This window comes from Clinocottus analis, unplaced genomic scaffold (assembly GCF_023055335.1).
Source record: "Clinocottus analis isolate CAN_PGR_092001 unplaced genomic scaffold, fCliAna1.0.p SCAF_10, whole genome shotgun sequence".
NCBI lineage: Eukaryota > Metazoa > Chordata > Actinopteri > Perciformes > Cottidae > Clinocottus > Clinocottus analis.
The window spans coordinates 2,820,941-2,831,993 of NW_027175821.1; the positions used below are offsets into that span (position 1 = coordinate 2,820,941).

At 47.8% G+C, this 11,053-nt stretch overlaps 1 protein-coding gene across 1 annotated transcript; it reads left to right on the top strand.

Annotated features, from left to right (window-relative positions):
- Positions 1 to 4,812: 4,812 nt before the first annotated feature.
- On the top strand, positions 4,813 to 6,023 carry LOC137794043 (high mobility group nucleosome-binding domain-containing protein 5; the record flags this gene model as incomplete). Its single annotated transcript, XM_068590610.1, is given in 3 exon segments — positions 4,813 to 4,994; positions 5,273 to 5,695; positions 5,783 to 6,023. Coding segments are annotated over 3 exon segments (846 nt in total), but the record flags the coding sequence as incomplete, so codon positions are not given.
- Positions 6,024 to 11,053: the final 5,030 nt, after the last annotated feature.

Below are 11,053 nucleotides of genomic sequence, written 5' to 3' on the forward strand. Positions count from 1 at the left end.
AAAGCTCATTCTCTGTGACATAGTTGTACTGATGAGGGGTGGGGGGGCTAATTGGAGCAGCGCTATTTTAGGGATGAGGCAGCCAGTGCTAGTTTTGGCCCTCATCATCAAGCGGGATCTTATATCAGCTGATGAAAGACGCTTGGTCCAGAGAGTGAGGCTCAGAGACAGAGGCCCTGTTTTTAGACCCTGGAAGGACTCGGCTGGGTCAGGACCTGCTGGCATGTCGCTCTGCGCGCCGCCATGCAGAGAAGAGTCTAGTGTTGTGAGACGGATATTTTAGAGTTTCCAACTCAGCAGTACTTGTACTGTCTGTACTTTCTGTACACAGCTAGTTGTTGGTATCAGTAACTAAAGCTGTAAATACAGGAGACAAGCTCTGGTTCTTAAATGTGACCCCCAAGATGTATGTGTTAAAGCTGCATTCTCTCTCCTGACCACCAGGGGGCGACTCCTCTGGTTGTATAGAAGTCTATGCTTCATGTGTTAAAGCTGCATTCTCTCTCCTGACCAACAGGGGGCGACTCCTCTGGTTGTATAGAAGTCTATGCTTCATGTGTTAAAGCTGCATTCTCTCTCCTGACCACCAGGGGGCGACTGCTCTGGTTGTATAGAAGTCTATGCTTCACGTGTTAAAGCTGCATTCTCTCTCCTGACCACCAGGGGGCGACTCCTCTGGTTGTATAGAAGTCTATGCTTCATGTGTTAAAGCTGCATTCTCTCTCCTGACCACCAGGGGGCGACTCCTCTGGTTGTATAGAAGTCTATGCTTCATGTGTTAAAGCTGCATTCTCTCTCCTGACCACCAGGGGGCGACTGCTCTGGTTGTATAGAAGTCTATGCTTCACGTGTTAAAGCTGCATTCTCTCTCCTGACCACCAGGGGGCGACTCCTCTGGTTGTATAGAAGTCTATGCTTCATGTGTTAAAGCTGCATTCTCTCTCCTGACCACCAGGGGGCGACTCCTCTGGTTGTATAGAAGTCTATGCTTCATGTGTTAAAGCTGCATTCTCTCTCCTGACCACCAGGGGGCGACTCCTCTGGTTGTATAGAAGTCTATGCTTCATGTGTTAAAGCTGCATTCTCTCTCCTGACCACCAGGGGGCGACTCCTCTGGTTGTATAGAAGTCTATGCTTCATGTGTTGAAGCTGCATTCTCTCTCCTGACCACCAGGGGGCGACTCTTCTGGTTGTATAGAAGTCTATGCTTCATGTGTTAAAGCTGCATTCTCTCTCCTGACCACCAGGGGGCGACTCTTCTGGTTGTATAGAAGTCTATGCTTCATGTGTTAAAGCTGCTTTAGGGCAGGACTACAGGGTGATTGACAGGTCGACACAGGAGACGTACACGGCGTCTCTACTTCACTCTTCCTCAGTCTGCATATGGTGACTTCCTGTTTAACGATTGTAAAAAAAACAAAAACAAGACGCAGAATGCAGAACTCAGGACTTCAAAACGTTCACAAAGCAACGAGGACTACTTCCACTTCTCACATAGATAAAGCTGATATCTACAAGCGCGATGGCCGACATGGTATCTCTGCTGTCCCTCCATGTCGTCGGCATCACTTCCTGCCGGGTCCCTCAGAAGTCAAGGCTCCTCCGGCTGACCCGTCCAATCACCGTTGGTTCTGGCAGCCGATGTCAACGCGACTGAGTGACGGATGACTCATCGCACGGCTTTATGTTCCCTCCCGGCGGCGAGAGGCAGTGAGAGGAAAGCGGCACGAAGGCTGCGAGCGAGGACATCGATAGGCCTTCATCTCTCCACTCGTCCTCCTCTTTCTCTCTTTGTGTCTTTGCTTCTTTGTGAAGGATGCACATTCATGTCTCGATCGCAGCCGAGGTCATTCAGACTCGACTCGTGAAGAAAGCTGGATGTTTCTTTCTCAGAGAAGAGCTTCTTCAAACTCTCCTCGTGGAGTCGACAAGCTTTCATGTGGAGTGGTTTTTATACCGTGCTTTAAATTCAGTTACCAGATCTTCAAAGCCCCAATATTTTATTTTAAATTAAGAGATTTTGTTGTTGTCGTTGCTTTAACCGGACTCAGTAGTTTACCATAAAGAACAAAGTTGATGCTGAAAAGTCTGTTTTTACGTCAGGAGACAGGTTGTTGCTGGACTTGAGGGGCCAACCGCCTCTATTCTAGAGGACCAGGGGCCCGAGAATAAATAAGGTTCATCCGGCAGGAGAGGCGCGTTGGGGCCGGAGGTGATCCGTCTCAGAGTCTCTCAGACCGGCCTCGCAGAGAGAGAGTCCTGCCCCTGGTGCTCTTAGAGAGCCAGGGATACAAGAGCTAGAGCACCAGGGGCGCACACGAAGAGTCAGACTTAGACTTTTAGTAAAATACAAAATATATATAAACTTATAACAAAAAATACATATATTATTTAGTCACCGGGGGCATGAGAAAATACTTTGAACCCTCTTGCTCATTTACGTGCCGTGCAAAGGATTGTGGGTCGGACAAGCGCGCCGCCTCACATGATGAACATCCTGGTGTTTTGGGGCCAAAAATCATTTTATTTTAACCAAACACAAACTGACAAAATGTGTTTGGTCTTTAATACATATAAATGACTCACATTAGGCTTCTCAGCTGTTTGAGCACAAACAGGATTCCTCCTCCTCCTCCTCCTCCTCCTCCTCCTCCTCGTCTTCCTCCTCCTCTCCCAACATGTCCCTCTGTAGTGAATCCTCTTTCCAGAGAGAGATCTTCCTCACAGCTGAGCTAATAGGACGACCCGTCATAATGCTGCAACTGTGTGTGTGTATGTGTGTGTGTGTGTGTGTGTGTGTTTGTGTGTGTGTGTTTCCTAAGATGGACGCCTGCGAGCAGCTGTGTCACCGAGGTCCAATTTGACATAAATCCACAGAGCTCTGCATCAAAGACATTTCCAGCAGTCTGTCTCTCTCTCTCTCTCTCTCTCGATGACGATGATGAAGATCGTCAGAGAGTAGAATCATCTTCCTCCTCTCGGTCCAGCCTGTAATCACTGACACCTGATTGCTGCTCGTTGTTTGAATGTTCCCGATCCTCTGGACCATGGACCTGTGGACGGGCCGCAGAAGAGTATATAGTTATTATATTATTATTATTATTATTATTATTATTATTGATATAATCCTCCTTTCCATCGTGCTCCCCTGTGCAGAACACGGAGCTTCTTGAGGTGAAGAGGGAACTCTGTCCTTGTCTGCTTCCTCCCAGAAACACTTCGCCTCTGAATGATTAAAGCGAGCAGTACTTTGGGCCAGAAACAAGAGAGACATTTGTACTACCTTTTTTTTTTTTTGGAAAGCCACTTTTATTTTACAGCCTCAGCACACACACACACACACACACACACACACACACACACACACACACACACACACACACACACACAGATGAACTCTACACCTGAAAGCGTTTGCGTACTGAAGCGCTCATGCAGAAGCTGGACCTCGTCCTCCTCCGTGAGCGTCCGGTTCATTGAGCAGCGTCTCGCTCTCCGTTCCCTCGTTTTTAAACTTCACCTTTACTGCTCCCTCGCTTTCTGTTACCCTCCCTCCTCTTCCCCCTCTTCCTCCTTTGCGTCCTCGCATCAATGCGGCCTCTGGAAACCGCACGAGATAAGACGAGAAGATGAGGACAAAGAGGAAGACGAGGACGAGAGATGAGGATGAAGACAAGGACGAGGAAAAAGACGATGACGAGGATGAGGGAAAAGATAAGACCTTGTCTACGTCCTTGTCAACGTCCTCGTCTACGTCCTCCTCCACATCCTCGTCTCGTCCACGTCCTCGTTTACGTTCTCGTCCTCGTCCTCGTCTACGTCCTCGTCCACATCCACGTCTACTTCCTCGTCTACGCCTTTGTCCGCGTCCTCCTCTTTTTCCATCTTTTCCCACGCCCTCGTCTTCGTCCTTGCCAAGTCCTCGTCTCCGTCCTCATCCACGCCCTCTTCTTTTCCCTCATTCTCGTCCTCGTCTTTTCTCTCATCCTCGTCATTTCCCTCGTCCACGTCCTCGTCCTCGTCCATATCCTCTTCTCGTCTACGTCCTCGTCTACGTCTACGCCCTCGTCACGTCCTCGTCTACGTCCTCGTCCATATCCTCTTCTCGTCTACGTCCTCGTCTACGTCTACGCCCTCGTCCACGTCCTCGTCCTCGTCCTCGTCCATATCCTCTTCTCGTCTACGTCCTCGTCTACGTCTACGCCCTCGTCTACGTCCACGTCTACGTCCTCGTCTACGTCCTCGTTCACGTCCCTCGTCTACGTCCACGTCCTTGTCCTCGTCCATATCCTCTTCTCGTCTACGTCCTCGTCTACGTCTACGTCCTCGTCTACGTCCTCGTCCACGTCCTCGTCTACGCCCTCGTCCACGTCCTCGTCCTCGTCCTCGTCCATATCCTCTTCTCGTCTACGTCCTCGTCTACGTCTACGCCCTCGTCTACGTCCACGTCTACGTCCTCGTCTACGTCCTCGTTCACGTCCCTCGTCTACGTCCACGTCCTTGTCCTCGTCCATATCCTCTTCTCGTCTACGTCCTCGTCTACGTCTACGTCCTCGTCTACGTCCTCGTCCACGTCCTCATCCTCGTCCTCATCTTCGTCCTCATCCTCGTCTTTTTTTCTCATCCTCATCCCTGCCTCGTCTACATCCTCGTCTACGTCTTCGTCTTCTTTTCTCATCCTCATCCACGTCCTCGTCTACATCCACGTCCTCGTTCACATCCTCGTCTCGTCTACACCTTCGTCTTCGTCCTGTCTACGTCCTCGTCAACGTCTACGCCCTCGTCTATGTTGTCGTCCTCGTCTACGTCCTCGTCCACGAGGACGAGGATGAGGAAAAAGACCAGGATGAAGACGAGGATGAGGGAAAAGACCAGGACGAAGGCGAGGATGAGTAAAAAGACGAGGACGAGGATGAAGGAAAACACGAGGATAAGGGAAAAGAAGACGAGGAGGACGAAGACGAGGATGAGAAAAAAGACGAGGATGAGGGAAAAGACTAGGACGAGGGAAAAGAGGAGAGCGAGGACGTGGACAAGGACGTAGACGAGGACGTGACGAGGACGTGACGAGGACGTAGACGAGGACGTGACGAGGACGTGACGAGAACGTAGACAAGGACTTGGACGAGGACGTAGACGAGACAAGGACGTAGACGTAGACGAGGAGGAAGACGAGGACGTGGACGAGGACGTGGACAAGGACGTAGACGAGGACGTGAACGAGGACGTAGATGAGGACGTGACGAGGACGTAGACGAGGACGTGGACGTAGACGTAGACGAGGACGTAGACGAGAAGAGGATATGGACGAGGACGAGGACGTGGACGAGGGAAATGACGAGGATGAGAGAAAAGACGAGGATGAGGAAGAGGATGAGGATGAGAATGAGGAAAAGGACGAGGGAAATGACGAGGATGAGGGAAAAGATGAGGACGAGGAAAAAGACGAGGACAAAGACGAAGACGAGAATGAGGAAAAAGACGAGAACGAGGATGAGGGAAAAAACGAGGACGAAGACTAGGAAAAAGACGAGGAAAAAGACAAGGAAAAAGACGAGGATGAGGGAAAAGACGAGGATGAGGGAAATGACGAGGATGAAGAAAAGGACGAGGACGAGGAAAAAGACGAGGAAAAAGACGAGGATGAGGGAAAAGACGAGGATGAAGAAAAGGACGAGGACGAGGAAAAAGACAAGTAAAAAGACGAGGATGAGGGAAAAGACGAGGACGTGGACGAGGATGAGGAAAAGGACGAGAACGAGGGAAATGACGAGGATGAGAGAAATGACGAGGATGAGAGAAAAGACGAGGATGAGGAAAAGGACGAAGACGAGGACGTGGACGAGGACGTAGACGAGGACGTGGACGAGGACGTAGACGAGGATGAGGGAAAGGAAGACGAGAATGAGGGAAAAGAAGACGAGGAGGACGAAGACGAGGACGAGGGAAATGACAAGGAAAAAGACGAGGTTGAGTTAAAAGACGAGAACGATGATGAAGGAAAAGACGAGGACGAAGACTAGGAAAAAGACAAGGAAAAAGACGAGGATGAGGGAAAAGACGAGGACGTGGACGAGGATGAGGAAAAGGACGAGGACGAGGGAAATGACGAGGATGAGAGAAAAGACGAGGATGAGGAAAAGGACGAGGGAAATGACGAGGATGAGGGAAAAGACGAGGATGAGTAAAAAGATGAAGATGAGAATGAGGGAAAAGGACGAGGACGTGGACGAGGATGAGGAAAAAGACGAGGATGAGGGAAAAGATGTTAACAGAGGGTTAATCCTCCGCGAGCAGACGGGTTGGACGGGTCAACCCTCTGAGAGCTCTCTCTCGTCGCTGTTAAACGATCAACACCGAACTCCCGAAGGTTTTTCATTATTGAAGCGCGGCGCCTGGAGGATGGACTTTAACGCGCCGCAGTGTGTTTTAATGCGAGTCTCACTCTTTCCCAGCATGCACTTCCTGTCACTGAGGATTAGTGCTGCGCCGCTGCGCAGACCGGCAGAGGAACTTTGGATAATTCGGTCTTCAGATGTCTGAGAGCCGGGACACAAAGCTGCTGTTAGAATACACAGAGCGGCCGCAGTACCCGACTCGCTACTCGTATGAAATATTAAAGCTTCAGCCGGGTGAAGGTGTGTCCTTCACCTCTAACTCGCTCCACGTTCATCCGTTACGCCACATTTATCTCCTGCGGTTTCTCTCGTTTGGATATTTCTTTTAAACTGTCGCTGTTGTTTCTCTGAGAGCAGGCTGTTGTTCACGCAGCGTGACATCATCATCGAGCGCCGCTGGCTCCCGATAGGAATAGTACCGACTCTTTTTGAGTTGATTCATGCTATGCTACGCATGCTATGCTACGCATGCTATGCTACGGTACGGTGAGCTCATTCGGGTGCAATCCTTCTATAATGCTTCTTCTTTAATCGTTTCCCAAACATTGTTTTCATAGCGCTGGTTTGAGTGTTCGTGTTCATAAACCAGACCAGAAATATTAATAGAAATATACACATCAAATTAGCAGTGCTACAACGTAGCAGCTTAACGTAGGAGCACAATGTAGCAGCGTTTCAAACGTAGCAGCGCAACAATGTAGCAGTTCACACAATGTTTGGCCAAGAAATGAGTCATTCTTCCATTTTTGAACACAGTTTTTTGACTGAAACTCTTTCCTGACAGGCCAATGCTTTATTTTATGATTTTTGTTGCAGATATATATTCTTTAAGTCCTAATCTTTCCGTAAAAGTGTGTTATTAGCTTGTGTGCTGTTGTTAAGGTCCTGAACCAGACAGCGTGAACAACTCTGGCTCACATCATGCTGGTTGTTTATAGTGATTTTTTTGAAGATATAAATGTTATTCTGTTAAGCTGACGTCTCAACTTTAGAGACATGAAGCTTTTGGAGATTCCCAGAAATCATACAAAGCTAATATCACGCTCTCTTGCAGGGTTCTAAGGGTTCTCCGTGAGAACATGGTGCTCAGTATTGACACAGGAGCAGCACCTCGGGGTCCCGCTGCCTTCACACCGAGAACGCTCTGTTCCTGTCCGGGGAGCCGGGAGAGCAGAGCGAAACACAAACAACACGAGCAGAGGAATGAAAATATGAGTTATTAGAGTGGACGTCGGGACGGGAGGAGTCGAGGGAAAGTAGTAATGAGCTCTGCACACTGAGAGGAGATTAAAGTGATGATGGAGAAGGTGATTTATATGAAAAGGACATTATGAAGTCAATGAACAAGTTGCAGAAAAGGACTTGGAGAAGTTGTTCAGTCCCAGAAGGATGTTTGAGATGTCGTTTCATTCAAGTACGACGAAGAAAACTAGAAGAAACTTGACATAATTTGAAATTATTCAAGCCATCAAGTGTCATTTTAAGGGTTGCTTCTCCTCGGCTCTTTCCTTAAAGGGCCACTTTACCTAAATCACACGTTTTCAGTCAACAACGTATCCACATAGGGGAAGTTTTCATTGTGAGTATGTAGTTCTGAATACTAATATTTCAGGGTCAGGAGGTTTATTGATTTCATATGAACATAAACACAAATAAACAACATGTTGAAACATAGACCATCATTTACTAAAGAACATCATGCTGAGACATAAACTCTTGTTTACAATGTTTACTGAGGGAATACAACAAGAAAGGAGTCATTTATATAGACTTCTATACAACCAGAGGAGTCGCCTCCTGGTGGTCAGGAGAGAGAATGCAGCTTTAACACATGAAGCATAGACTTCTATACAACCAGAGGAGTCGCCTCCTGGTGGTCAGGAGAGAGAATGCAGCTTTAACACATGAAGCATAGACTTCTATACAACCAGAGGAGTCGCCCCCTGGTGGTCAGGAGAGAGAATGCAGCTTCAACACATGAAGCAAATACTTCTATACAACCAGAGGAGTCGCCCCCTGGTGGTCTAACATCAGACTCTCAATAGGTTCCAGCTGTTTAGTTGTTCACAGTTCAAACAAAGAGTCAAAACAAAAGGCTTTAATCATCCTGTAAATGATAAAACGAATTATTTATCCAGCATGAATGATCTAACTTGCTGTCAAAGGAATTCTCCGTGTTACACGATCACATGAACCCGGACACAGCAGCCTTCCATTACAGCGTGTCTGTGAACGCTCCCCCACTAAGTGCTGTGTTATTAATGAAGAGCCCGACGCACAAAGACGACTCATTATTTTTTCATGTAAATCTGCAGTGAAAATGTTCTCTCTCCAGAATCTCTCCACCTCACCTTCCCTCCGGGTGGAAGCGATAATCAGGAGCGCGTTACCGAGGCGCTTCATTCGGGGAGTTATTCAGCTTGCTGAGGAGAGAGTTTAATCTGAGAGGCGGAATAAAGAGGGGATTAATGAGAGTCCCAGAGTGATGAGCTCCAATCAAACGGACCTCTGCGACGCCGCCATCACGGGTTCTAGCCCCAACATGCACGCTCCCACTAAACCCTGTCACAGTTTAGGCAGGGCATATTAATTAAACAGTAAATTATTTACTAATTAAAATGTCTCCTGAGTTTTCTGCTTCTAACTTATACTTTCAATGCATTTTAAATACTTTGTCTTGTTCTTACAGTGTTGCTTCTGTAAAGCTTCTGTAGCTGAAGGCAAATATAAGAATGAAGGCCGAGGCTGCAGTTCAACACCAGAGAGAATATCAATACAGCAGTTTGACTACTTTACAGCAGTTTGACCACTTTACAGCAGTTTGACTACTTTACAACAGTTTGACCACTTTACAGCAGTTTGATCACTTCACAGCAGTTTGACCACTTTACAGCAGTTTGACTACTTTACAACAGTTTCACCACTTTACAGCAGTTTGACTACTTTACAGCAGTTTGATCACTTTACAGCAGTTTGATCACTTTACAGCAGTTTGACCACTTTACAGCAGTTTGATCACTTTACAGCAGTTTGAACAGGTGTGACAGATTATTGAAAGTATTTCCAGGTTATCGCAACGCTTATTTACATAATCTGTGTTTGTCTTCATGAGCGTATGTTCTTGTGAACTCACTTTAGATGTTGCCGCCTCAAGTTCTTCAAGGTTCTTCAGGTCATTTCCCTCAGTGATAAAGGTTTTGAACCAAAGAGGACTGCTGCACTGCCGCCAGTAAGTCCAGCAACGGTACACACTTCCTGTCTCATAAGTGGGCGTGGCCATGGCTGGATAGTGAAACGTTCAGCAGCTTCCTCATGTGATGTATGACACGGCTTCAGAAACGTGGGCGGAGCAGGAAGGACTCAGGACTTTTTGCGAGAAAGGGCCACTGGGTGGCTTGGGGCTAAAAAGGTTTGAACAAAGCTCAAAGCTCTGCAGAGTCTCTGAGGAAGACTCTTGCTCTTCCTGTGAAGGCCTTCAGAGGGCTTTAAGACCAGGCACATGAGTCAGAGTGTCCCGTTGGCTCTGCACGCTGCAGGTTGGTCTCATTTTGACGTGATGGATTCTCCTCACGTAATTGCTCCCGAGATCAACGAGCAGCAGAGGATTTAATCTCAGCTTGTATTAAACCAAGAAACATAAGTCTGCATTACATTTACATTCGTTGGAGTGACTCAGGAGTCATAATCTCCTCCCGTCTGCCATCGTCTGACTCGTACAACGATCAGAGGAAGTGTCGACCGCGGCGGGTAAACGAGAGCAGTTTCTAGTCGCCGCCTTGCTTTACATTCATCCTGTTTGCTCCACTTAATATTCTCCGTTATCAGGACTCGTCTACGTGTCTCCAATCGCTGAAAAAAAACAGATCGTAATCCGGCGTCCTCGAGGACAGCGGCAAGAAATGAGTCCAGAGAAAGGCTGGAGAGATAAACGGAGCCGGCTAACATGAATTAAACTCAACATTTTACAGATTAAAGTGATCTACTTCCAGCTCTTTGTTCAACCACATCAGATGTTTATTTAGTACTTAGAACAAAAATACACGTTAAATATGATAACTACAGAGCTGCCAACTTTTCAAAAAACCTTGGCGTGAGATTTTGTCGCCGGTGGGAGAGTGGGGGGGGGGGGGGCGCTCTTTAGCGCCATCTATCGTCGGGGAGCCGGTGCCTTACTTTGTAAAAGAAGATTCATTTCTAGAGTTTACCAAAATATCTTTCCAATGAACCTCGATCAGGTCGATCGCCCTCGACCCCGCAGCCCTTTTAGTTGAGACGGTATCTCCGTCCTCCGAGCGGCAGATCAGACCTCCAACACCTCGTGTGTTGAATCGATGTGAGCTTGTGTTGATGGAGCTGTGAGAACTTTTAACAAGACACAGAAAGAACCAACGCGCTGAGCTTCATGATCCTCTAGGACTTGACAACTCTGGGAAGTCATCACAGCAGCAATCATTTCATGCAACAGTAGGAACACAGCGCTCTCGTTGCAAAGCAGTCTGTCGGGAGCATGACTGCACAGCCGTGATTGGCCGACACAGCGGCGTGCTGGAGGTCGTGGTGTTTGGGATTCAAACCGACATGTGTGAACGTCGGTTTAGAGAGAACATCTGGTTTAATGTACAATAACTGAGGTCTTCTTTTCCTAAAAAACACTT